Below are 12,452 nucleotides of genomic sequence, written 5' to 3'. Positions count from 1 at the left end.
GCATGAAAGGGCATTACTTTCTCTTTTTTGAGTATTTGAAGGCGTGCTAAGGTGCTCATCATCAGTATACCAGTTTTTCTAGCACTCGAGTCTTCCCAAATGTTGTCTATCAATCCTAACTTAATGCTCTAGGTCCTTCAACACCTAAAAACTAGATGATGTGACACGTAAGACTGTGTTTGATCTGAGCGCTAACTCCTTTTGAAGGCTTTAGACAATCTTTCAGCCTTAGCTTAAAAGTGAACGGTCAGTGCGTTTACATGGTCACGGAGCAAAAATCCCACGTTTCATGTTGAATCCCCCCACTAAGTACCGTGGGTACCATTTTGTGGAATAAAACCCAGCTAAAACCCACAGAACATTCAGCCTGTTAAAGCTAAAAAACCCCCACCGTATCCTTTGAGGTATCAGTGCCGCGAGCCCCAAGCAGAAAGAGGGGCTATGAGATGGTGCCCATGGGACCTCCTGCCAGAGGGGACGACTGCGACCCCATCGCACGAGCTGGAATATTCTGAAGTTCTTCATGAACCTCCGACTGCTCAAGCAATGTTGAATTTAAGCCTTGCTAGCTTCAAGAAAAATTAACAATTTACTTCGATCAGAACTAGAGTCCAATTTATTTTATCTGGAGAAACTTCCTTTTGAGGAAACTTTTTTAAGGAAACTTTTTTAAAAGTACTTCAACCCAATCTTACTCAAATTGGTTCCTTAGCAGCTGTATAGATTTCCAATAAATGCATCACGGGGTGGGGGGTGGGGATAAAACTGAACAATAAACATGTGATGTGAGCAGCCATAAAGGTGACCTGGTTAGAAAGGAAAAGATGTCGGAAGATCTTAGACAGAAGATGTCTGCTGAAATACCGAGAGAGAAATTGCCGGCCAGGCTGGGAGCTGGGAGCCTGGGAACCAGAAGCACCCTTGAGAAGCACAGCCAGCATCTTTGAAGCAGCTGGGTACCTAGAAACCAGAGACATCCTGAGACACCCTCAATAAGCACAAACCCAAGGAACTGCAATAGTAACTTATCATCTGAAAAGCTGAAAAATAGTCTGGAAAAAGGGGAAAACATCCTGAGAAAGCAGGAACTGGTAACTGCCATTGGCTGTTCTAAATGCAAGAATTCTTAAGGAAAGTCCTGAAAAATAAAAACTGGTCTGAGAGAATAGAAACCATTGTCATCTACCGGCTGTCCCAGCTGAAAAACAGGAATTAACAGCATCTATTGGCTGCTCAAAGTGGTGGTGTCCTACAGCCTCTTACGCGTCTATGATATAAAAATGACTTAATTTTTATCCACAATAGAGCTGCTTTCCGTAAGAACTTCCCGTGCTGCACGTACTTTTCCTTCCTTAAAAAGGTCTGCGTGAACTTTCTGCAAGACCCTGGACCCTCGCTGGGGACACCTGGCTGACTCCAAACTCCGCGACGTGGATCATCTTTGAAGCGAGACTCTGTCTGTTGTTTTATTGCTCCCCCCTGAGCCCACATCGGGGGCCAGCTCGGTCTGTCCTCCCAGCAGCGCTGGGATGGTCGGGCCCCCCTCTGGGATCAGTTTGTCCTCTGCTCTGGGATGGTTTGGCCCCTTCTGACACGCACTTGCTGCCATATACGTACCTGTAGGTAACCTATCGTATCTGCTGTTATATTACTGGTAAGTTTGCTTCACTAGTAATAACTTTGTCCTAACCTGTAATATTACATATATATATACACACACACACTTGACCGCTGCTATTATTGGATGCTGCTATAATTGATTGTTGCTATAATTGATCGCTGCTATATTATTGATTGTTGCTATACTATTGCTGATAATCATTTGTAATAGCTTGAGAGAGAGAGAGAGAGGTATTTGCTTTCTTAATCATAGGTAGACTTGCCAGTGGTGATTTTTGGGGTATTTGTGGCAATCTGTAATGAAGTAGGGAAATCTAGAGGATAAAGCCTCCGTGTCCTTGTGTATTACAAAATCCTACGAACCCACGGTTGCGACCTCTATACACCCGCAGGCCGGGTAACCCTTTAGGTCGTGACGCCATGTTACAACTTAAGTCACCCAACCCCAGCTCTTCAGGAGAGGATGCAAAGCAGCGAGGAAAGAATAAGGAACAACACGCACAGAATTCTCTAATATCAAAATATAGCAATTTATTCAAGACACTGAATATGATCTGTTGATTCTCTCCTTAAAACAAATGAGCTACAATACACAAGGTGAATTTGAAGAAAGTGTGGGTGGGGGAGAAACAAAATAAGGGTTGATGTTGTTTCAACAGAACCTGGGAAATGCTGAAATGAGAACCAAGTCTGGCTGCAAGTCTGACACAGACAATAAAAACTGCAGAAGCCAGAATTCAGAATTTCAGTGAGTGGCTGAAAGAACATTTCTGCAATTGACAAAGAACCACATCTTTTAAAAAGGCAAAAGGAGGAAAAAAAGGAGGAAAAATTAAAAAGGGAAAAAGAAAAAAGAAACCCAAAAACAAAGCAGACCCTTACATTTGACAAAGTGCACTTCACTTGGCTCTAAAATTAGCTATTTTTTTCTTCTTTTTTTAAACAAATTAAAAGGAAATTTCTAAGATGTAGCATGGGGTTAATGTGTGTATAACCCTGTAAGTCAGGCCCTTTAGTGCCCCATAAGGGACCCAGTGTTTTCCACATAAAAGATTCAGTATCCTTCTAACCCACAGAGTCGAGTGGTTTTTCAGAAACCGTCTTTTTTCACTTCAAGGCCAGTTCCAGACAGCCAGCAATGACAAAAATCCAGTAAGCCTCTCGATGGTTTCACAACCCTGTGTGCTCACTTAGGTTTTTCAATTTCTCTTCTGTTACAAAGAACTAGAAAGAAAATTATCACAAAACTGTTGCATGAAAAAAACGCCGAGGTCCATCGGCCTGTTGCCGCACGCGGTTCTGTTCCAGGGGAGCCGCAGAAAGGCACCGCCAGCCGGGGGCTGCCGCCGCAGCAGCGGAGGAAAGCGAGAGCTCCCACGAGGGCAGTTCTGCAGGTCTAGGCTTAGACGTCCACGTTGAACTACAGCCTGGAAAAGCCTCTCTCCCCACTGCCCACCTCCTAAAGAAACCAGCCCGGCAGGCTAGGATTAGCCTTTGCAACTACATCTTCTGCCTTCCTTAATAGCTGCCCTCGTTTTAGCCGAAAACTATCATCTCCTACGGTATCTTTGAGGATTTTCCAGTCTTTAGGGTCTTGGGGAGGGGAAGAAAGGTGCATTTTCTTAGCTTTTCCCATACGCTGCTTTCAGATCCGATGGTCTGTAGAGAAAACTCTTGGGACCAGCAGCCTCTCTCACACGTAGGCTTTGCAAACAACTGATTTTCAAATTTTGTTTCTCTTGGCTTCTTACCTCCACGTAGGCGGGCAGAGGAAAGGTGGTGTTCTGGCAACTCAAAAAAAGGAAAAAGGAAAAAGAAATGGGCACGACGGACACTGCCGAGTTATCTACAGTAGCTATCCCGGGAACAACCACGGAACACAGGCTATGTAGCCAGCCAGCCATGCGGCGTCGCTGAACTCGGATTGAGCAACCTCATCTCTTTGAATCCTGAGGTCTGGCCCATTCAGGCGCCACTCAAGGGACAGACGCAAGGCCAGGGCCACATCCGCGCTGCCCTCCGCTGCCTGCAGACCGGGAGCTTCTGCGCGTTAATTCTCAGAAACGCCACCCAAAAGCAGCTTAGGAAGTTAACCGTGTACATGCAATGACTGTAATCAAATCATTGACCCAACTGTGCTTTATAAAACCACATCAAACCTTTGTACGCAAATTCAAGTCTCTCTTCGAACAAGTACTCTTTGTTTTCTTAGTAGTGACTTCAAATTAGTAGGTACACGTGGTTGTTATAAAACAGTGCAAAACTGCCACGTGATCATCCACAGCTCATGCTCTTGGAGCAGAAAACTAAAACCAACACATGAATGCATTTAACACCGAAAATAATCCTTCACACCTCCCAGTGTCCAATTCTTTGATATAAATTATAAACAAGCCTAACTGTTATTAATAACCAAAATCCCGCCTAACTGTTTTCACCTCAGGACTGAGTAACCCTGAGCAGTTCTTTCTTTTCATTCTTTTCTCCTTCCCAAACGTGTATCTTTAAGAAATGCAGCGGAAGCTGGCAGCGGCTAGTTGCACTGGAAGGACTAAGATACTGTGCAGATTCAAGCGTAAAGAGAGGAAAACACAGGAGAAAAAATGAGGTACGGATTCCACGATGCCGTGACGATGCCATGATGCTTGGCAGGTCTCGCACCACCAGTTCAGCACGAGGGCTCCGGTCTTGGTTTTGCTCAGATCAAATCACCGCTTCAGCAGCCGTGGTCAAACCAAGGGGAAGACCCTGTGTTACAGAAATAGCAACTTTGGGCAGGAAGGTACTACATGATGTTGAGGGGGTCTCTGCTTGTTTGTTTTTCTCTCTCCTACAAATCCTAGCCTAGCCTGTGGGCTAGGGAGGACACCTCTTTGACTCAGCCAGTTCTGAGGATTTGCCTAAATAACGGCTGCCACCACCCCAAGGCTGCCTCATAGTTTACAGCACTTTCGGTAAACTCTGCCTATGCGTCCTTCTTTGCATCCATCATTGGCTCTTAGAGTAACGCAGTCTTCAGTGGGCATCACTGCAGATGTCGAGCTTGCAGAGGAAATCATGTCCAAAGTGGACAGGTGGTGCTTTGGAAGTTTTTATTGTCATTCTGATCATTTCATCCACTGTAACTTTGTAGTAGTATATATGTTGAGATATAATTTATATATCGTTTATCACGTCCTCACCTAATGGAAAGTTCTACGTTGTCTTCTGAGCACCGCACTGAGGACACCCTCAAGGCTGTCTGGGCAGACAGTGAGCCTCCAAGCGCAGACCCAGAGCCTTCCTTGTAGCACGCAGAAGACACACGGCTGAGGGTGGCAGCAGCACCACATACTGCCCGATGCAATGGAAGAGCCTGCTTCTAGGTGCGCACCAACCGTGGATGGGCAGGAGCTTGGCAAGAGTCCGTTCGTCAACAATGACAGATGCAGTCAATAGATCTTGGTCCAGCTGGTCCCATTAAGTCAGTGGTAAAATCCCGTTGACTTACTGGAAGAGAAACAGCCGAGTGGGATGAAGAGCGGAGGACAGCACTGCTCAGCAAGGCCACAGGCAGCCAAACCCATGTTCTGTATGACATTTGAACTATTGCTAGAGGAAAGAAGATGATACACAATTGTTTTCCTCTGGTTACCAAGGACAAACGAAAATATGGACTCAAGAAAATGAATGCTGTATTTATGGTCTCAAACTTACGAATCCCTTTCAGTATGTGTAGATCACCAAACAGCCACACAAACGAAATGAGACTATATAAATGCCGGGCTGCTGGAAGAGGACTCTTAGTAAATGACTGGCATTTATTGTATCAAATGGCATTTTTCCTTACAGCACTTTCTGAGAGAGAAGAGAAAAAGGATACTGCACCTTTCATGTTCCTTGGACTCTGTGTCATTATTTTTGCTTGAATTACACAACTGGTCTACATTTGGTGGCCATTTTAGGCTTTTAAAACTGCTTAACATAAAAAATATTTTTTTTCCAAAAATACACTGGGTTCTTTCTGTTAAAAGTCATCTTTCTCCTGTAAAAATCTTCCCCAGCACTGCATTCTTATATAAAGCACTTATTACACAATTTGCTGAAAGTGCCCTTGAGACGCTAAGATCTGAAGCATGGAGGATTTTTTTTTCTTTTAAACGGAGAGAAAGAAAGGAAAAGGAAGAGAGAGAAGAGAGGAGAAGCAGTCTGTCAAAAATTTTCATTGTCATGTCCACCTGGTTGCATCTACTATGGGCATACAGGGAAAAAAGAAAAAAAAAAGGGGCAAGAAGAAAGAGGAGGAAAAAAGGAAGAGGAAGTTGGGAGTGGAAGGGAGAAATAAAAGGAAAACAAAAGTTTCATCCTAAGCCTGGGATCCTCCAGGCTGTAATATTCCAGCTGATAGAAAAACCACTGAACAAAAAAAGTAGTCTAGAAAATAGAAAGTGTTGTGATTACAAAGTTGAGCATTTCATCAGTACAAACTGGTCTTTGAACGTCCTTTGGGAGAGCAACTGTAGTGTCCAAATTGGAAGGAAAAAATACAACACCGCATGGAGGAGGATTTTTTTTCCCTTTTGGTTTATCACAGCATTTTTCTTTTTTTTTATTAATTTTTTTTTTTGGCACAGCTTTTTTTTCCCAGCCATCAGAGCAAGTTCTCAGACGCAAACCAAACAGTGCAATGCCTAGCTGGTGGCTTCATGCTTCCAAGGCTGAATGTTCCAGGTGGAAACCATTCCCTCCCCCTCTGAAGTGACTGTGTTTTTACTCCTTGATGAAGGTTACGGACAAAATACTAGACACCTGTGGCCAGGGAGAGTTGGTTTCACGGTACACTCTAACTTTGTTCAAGTTCGTACAGTTCTGGAGCTGTTAAGAATAGTTTTGAAGAGTGCTTCTCCCCACACATTCACTGCTGGTCCATTTGAAATTTCTTCTAAAACATTTCACTTTTACTTCCGCAGATCTAGAACACAAACCTGGGGAGAAAAGACTCAGCATTAAGAACCATTTCTGAAGGTGATGTGGAAGTCCTATTCATACACGGCTCCGTACACAGGCTGATCAGCTAGCTGTATGTCGTACTCCCCAGCTTCAAACCAGCCTGTCTCAAGTACCTGTTGGCATGCGCACAAGCAAGGGAACGACCCGACATGGGAGAAAACCCAAGTGAAACCCATCCGTTTAACATTCAGCTGGGCTTTCGTTGGATTACAAACAAACGTGTTGGTGGCATATCCCAGATAAGACTATGGGCTCTGTTTAGTTGCCTGAATACAGTGTCCACTTCCATTTCTGAAATATACCCAAAACAGATGCACAGGCCTGCCAGGCCTGATTCAGGACCTAGAGCAGACACGCACCCATTTGGAGCAGCTGTTGGAAGCCAGGCATGGCACCGTCTCAAACGGCACAACTAAGCTCAAGCAACTGAATCATGTCGTAGGTGTACCCTTTGTTAAAACCAGTTGAAAAATACTGCTCTAAAGTAGTTATGCCAGCCATGTAAAAAAGTTATTTTAAACAGCTGTAGAGTGTGTTATAACATCCGTGCGTCCTTCACAAGCGGATCATGCTACAACTGAAGTTTTTTTCAAAGTACCATTAACAGCAAAAATAGCAATGAATAATCAGTCTCTCTACGGCAATATTTCTCCTTTACCACCCAATGCAATCTTTGGGCACCATGCTGAAAACTTGCTCTTTTCGCAACTGTTCAAGGGTAAACTTTTTCTGTGGGATAACACTTAGAAAGCCCCAGGACAACTGTTTATTAGAGAGTTGACTGCTGTGACCTGACCTTCATTAAAAATTGACAGATGAGATGAATAATGATAGAAACAACACTACTGTTGTTCTTACCAAATATGTATTTAAAAGTCATTCCCATCTTCAGTAATATTCACCTATTCCACAAGCATTCTTCATTTCCAATAGGAACAGCACCTCCTAATATTCAAAACCTTCCAAAGCAGGAGCGTTTTTACTATACTCCACAGGACTACTTATTTCTGTCTTGAGCTGTCTACCCTTCAGCTCTGTCCAGTGAAGGCAGTATGGCATCTATGTTTTTTTGTGGACGCCCTCCAGAAGAGTAATCTCCACCCAGCATTTACAATGTGTAAAGCTTCTTACCGATCCGTCTGATGCGCTTGCCCCCACTTTGTCTCCTCTAGCATTCCAGCAGACTTCAAAGATGCCCCCGGTGCCTCGGTAGCTATGTACTAGAGTTCCACTCTATAAAGCAAAACAGCATGCAAACGTTTGATACAGAAGTTCCCCTTCTTTTTCTCTGTCACGTGGCACTACATTAAAAAGAAGAGAGTGGTGGCGAGGGGGGGCTATTCACATCACCCAACTATGGTCATCTCCATAAGGCGCTGAAGTTAGGAAACTGGTCTTTGATAATGAAGAGGAACAGGCTCCTCCAGAAAACAATTTACAGTAGGACTCTTAGACATCTGTTTTTGTCAACTTTCTAACAGTAAAGGCCTGGGGCGTTAGGCTGAGATGGTCTTTTATAAAGTTTGTTGTTAATTCAGGCTGTGAGGCATCAGTATCCAGAATTAGATCTGCGGAACTATGATGTCCCAGTTTTCTCCAGAATATCCCCAGTCCCCAGGCATTACACCCTTTGTATCTGTCATCTCCTCACCACAAAGTATAAGCCAGGTGCATCGGACTCACGACTGAACTCAGCTTGTTACTAAATAAAAGCATCACTTATTTCTAAGAATCGATCCACACCTTTGCTTCACGAAGCTGACGGCACAATGTGATGTACCTATTTTCATGCACGCTAGTGTTTTAGCATACAATGAAGCCTGAGCAGAAATGTTCTGGGCAGTCACCTCACTCCACCTGAGTGGCTCAACTGTTATGCTGGGATTTGTATCAGTCAATACAATCAGGTTCACCTTGGCTGGCAGGTCATACGCTACAGAGGTACATGTATTTTCCATTTAAGCTTTTACTATTAATGTGTCATCTAAACCAGATGTGTTTCACAGTACCTGAGTATTCCATATATGGACACATTTGTCAAAGGACCCACTGGCTAGATATTTTCCATCAGGACTAAAAGCTACGCTGTAGACAGGCTCTTGATGTTTTGTTAACGTATGGATGCAGACTCCTCGGTCAACGTCCCACAGCCGAACAGTGGAATCAAACGAAGCACTGCAAGAAGAGTTCAAACACAAGCATGTCTTAATTTGGGTGTTAATCAATTTGTGGCTTGATACTGTAAACTTTTTAAGAGAATACCACAGGTTTTTTCCCTTGGCTAAGCAAGAAATAATGTTTCAAACAGAAAAGCTAATATTCTCTACAGTCTTTATGTTTTTAATGACAAGAACTGTATCTACAGAACTGAATTCTTGTATGCGGACACTTTGAGTTTATCTACGGTGCTGGGTAGGATCAGATCACTATCCCTAAGAGGGCCAAGCTCCCTCCTTTTGAGATTCTACCTGCTATTACTCAGGAAGGTCAAATATATATTGTCATTAATAGGATAAATGGTTCCAGAGAGACCTTATTCCTAATGGATTTGCATTATTTAAGGAATCAGCATTCTGTAATTCTCTAGCACTTTGTTTCAGTGCTGTTTTTTGCTACAATCCATCTAAATCCCAAACTGTGAGCTTAGAGAAAGGCAAGGGAAATAATTGGTATTAAAAAGAATATTAAAAGAACAACTCCAACAAAGTGAAGTTCTTCCCTGTCCACTCCCAGCTAAGGAGTAAAATAAATGAAACGGCTTCAATACAACTCCTCCCGAAACTGAATACAGCATGAACGGGTTTGATAATCCCATGGTACTACCACCAATTGGCATTCTACAAGTAAACGTATCTCCTAAACTCAAAGAAGAATTTTGAACAGATTTGCAAGTGGAATTTTAAAGATTCTCCAAGCTTTTCTCTGTTAGTTAACAAGGCTATAAAGATGGTCAATGTCTGCCCAGGTGAGCTGCGTGACCCTGGTTAGAACACATTCCAACTGGCTGAACGGGCTGCCATCTGTCTCATTAAGTACCTTCATTCATAACAAGCGGATGCCGGATGTGAAGGTGCAATGCCAGATTTACAACCCTTTCATCAAGACAGCTGAAGAGTTAAATATCATACGACTCAATTTTCCTTCTTTTTCTTTTTCCTTTTTCAAATATGATTCCTTTCCCTTTGTATCCATCCCCCTGATTTACAAACGCAGGTACTTTTTACTGGAATTGTCTGCCGGAAGACTGACGGCAAGCTGACAGTAGAGTTACACGTCAGAAAGACGATCCTTCTTCTTGGTGGGCAACAGGAATAGGTATATTTTTACCTTGCTAACATGATGTTGGAGTTTGGGTTGCTGGTGCCTGGTCCTGTAGGACTCCATTTGATAGTATAAATCTCTTTGCTGTGAGCCTGAAGATCATGTACACAGGTATCTTGCTTCATACTCCAAATCTAAGTCGGAGTAATTACGAAGGGGAAAAATGGCAACGTTACTTATCTCTTCTCAGCTGAATTATTTCAATTCTATGTTATTCTTACCATTTGTTTATTTAAGATCTCGACACACATGCATACACATAAACATAATTTAAGTTTATTAATGCAGCAGTTTGGCACCTACAATGCACACACTTTAGAATAACCCCATTAGGGGAAAGAGCTACACATTTAATAGCATTTATTCAATAGATCAGAAGAACTAAATAGTTGCTGTACTGCCCCATAGCCTGTAACTGTGTTTTCACACGGAAACTGAAGTTACTCTGTTTAGAGAAGTTTAACTTGAAGTTTAAATCACACATTGCAACAGCAGTCATTTTAAAGAATGAAAATAAAGTTTCAATAACTGCTTAGAACGTAATAATTTTCTCTTATGCCAGTCAAGAGCCACATCACATTTTCCTTTTCCTCCTGAACTCCCATTTGTTTTCCTGATGTTTTTAGCAGCACAGACAATGGAACAAGATCAGCTATTTATGCAGTGTTACATGGCCAAATACTTCAGCGTGAGATAAAGAATATGCTCAACAGAGATGACAGGTAATTTAGTACATCTTTTCTTCAGCTAACTGAGAAAACAAGATGAAGCTAATTCACAGCAGGGAAAATAACTCAAATTTAGTCAGTCAATTTCAAAGAGATACCAAAAATATAGTAATGATTTAACTCACTTGTTGAAAGTGTGCACTATGAGGGAAATTATGTGCTCTTATGCTAAATTTTCATCAGCATACTTGAGTCTGCTTTTGGAAATGTTACACAAAGCTCAGCCGTGTTCTACGGCTAACAGGCAACGTATGTTCCAAGAAGTTGTAGAAAAATATCAAGAACTCCAAAAGAAGAGAAAAAAAAGAAGCCACAGAGGATTGATTTCCAAAGCAAAAGGAAGAATAATTGCCTGAAGAGGATTTGCAGTCTCCACCACTGAAGGTTTTTAAAAACAGGCGAGGCCGGGGATAGCTCTTGTGCCAAATTTAGTGGTCAGAAATTTGAGCTGGCACCAACAACGCTGAGCCACGGTGGTTTTTAAATCACAGCACGCAACTGAGCACCAAAAAAATGTGCTACCACTGGGTCAGGATGTTTAAGCAGAGCAACACTGGTTACTACCATACTGCTGTGTGGCAGCATAACAGACAAGGCGCTCTCTTTCAGCCTCTTCTAGCCCTATTTTCTGTAAATTTTCAGTTCTGTGAGCATTTTGGAATAACAGGTCTAGAATCCAGAGGGATGAAAATCTGAGTGGGTATGTGGCAAAGACAGAGTAGAATTGGGCAGAACTTAGGCCACCTATATTGGTGGCCTAAGTTGGAAACATTCATAATGCTGATGTTCACTTAGCTCTTCAGGTTTTGCTGCTCTTTCAGTTTCAGTTCTTATACACAGGCTGTGTGCATGCTAGAAACATCTTTTACTTCAGCTGTGTCAATCAGCAGTGGAAAGATGTATGAGCCTTAATTAACACAACTATACTATGAGGAATCTGTATTACTGGTACAATTCTATCCACAAAACCAAATCTTTCCTGAGATGTTTGCTTTGCTCAAGGAACCAGCATAAATCAACAGTCCAGCAGGAGGGCTTTGCTGTTACAACGTACAGCTATTCCTACATGGACACAGCCTTCATTCAATGCAGCTGGGAAGGGAGAAAGAGACTGAGAGGAGTTTGGGCTGGAAAAGCTCTATCGTGAAAAGTATTTCTGCAAGGCCAGACTCCCCCTGTATTAGCAATACTTCGCTGGTACAGTGCAATGGCCCGGGTGTGCTGGTAAAGCAACCTACGCTGCCTGCGAGCCACAACCCAGATTCATTCCATTTCACTTCAGGCACCTAACAGAGGCATGCACCTCAGCAGCGTAGCTGCCTTAGGCTTCCCATACAGTGAATGGATAAAGATAGGCTTTTTCAGAAAGCAATTCAGGTTTTTGGTGGGCTCTGAGTTTATACGTCCCGTCCCATTGCTTAGTATTAAAAAAAAAAATTAAACGGCTCCAACGAAATTACTTTCAGAAAGAAGACTCCAAAGGGAAAACTCTTTGGTTTTATATTCTTTTCAAAGTGTAACGAATAGACTGCTTCTTAGCATAGGGATTGTGCCTCTGTTGACAGGCAAGCAAGTGTATATATATCTGTGTATATTTAAACTATTAGTACTCTGTGACAGTGATGTATCAGTTACTTAACGTGTATTTGGATAGGATGGCTCAGTTTTCCCAGTGGCTGCTTCTTTCACATTGGCTTTATGAAATATGGGACAAAATGAAACTATTGTTCGTGCAGTTTTAAGTGATACAGTACCAGCATTCTGGAGAAGATTAAAAAATAGACATAATTTTTG

The 12,452-nt window shown here is 42.5% G+C and overlaps 1 protein-coding gene across 1 annotated transcript in view; it reads right to left on the bottom strand.

The window, feature by feature from the left end:
• Positions 1 to 2,128: 2,128 nt before the first annotated feature.
• Positions 2,129 to 12,452, bottom strand: part of TBL1X (transducin (beta)-like 1X-linked) — a 57,788-nt gene continuing 47,464 nt past the window's right edge. Inside the window, exons 10-15 of the mRNA XM_009333388.1 lie at positions 11,893 to 11,944; positions 10,563 to 10,582; positions 9,937 to 10,064; positions 8,619 to 8,784; positions 7,741 to 7,842; positions 2,129 to 6,584 (exon numbers count right to left, since the gene is read on the bottom strand). Of these exons, the coding sequence (XP_009331663.1) occupies positions 6,558 to 6,584; positions 7,741 to 7,842; positions 8,619 to 8,784; positions 9,937 to 10,064; positions 10,563 to 10,582; positions 11,893 to 11,944 (495 nt within the window). The 3' untranslated portion in view covers positions 2,129 to 6,557. The remainder of the gene's footprint in view (positions 6,585 to 7,740; positions 7,843 to 8,618; positions 8,785 to 9,936; positions 10,065 to 10,562; positions 10,583 to 11,892; positions 11,945 to 12,452) is intronic.

The sequence above is a fragment of the Pygoscelis adeliae genome, unplaced genomic scaffold, assembly GCF_000699105.1.
Source record: "Pygoscelis adeliae isolate BGI_AS28 unplaced genomic scaffold, ASM69910v1 Scaffold69, whole genome shotgun sequence".
Classification (NCBI taxonomy): Eukaryota; Metazoa; Chordata; class Aves; order Sphenisciformes; family Spheniscidae; genus Pygoscelis; species Pygoscelis adeliae.
The sequence above is the reverse complement of the archived record's forward strand: the minus strand, read 5'-3'. Positions and strand labels throughout refer to the sequence as shown.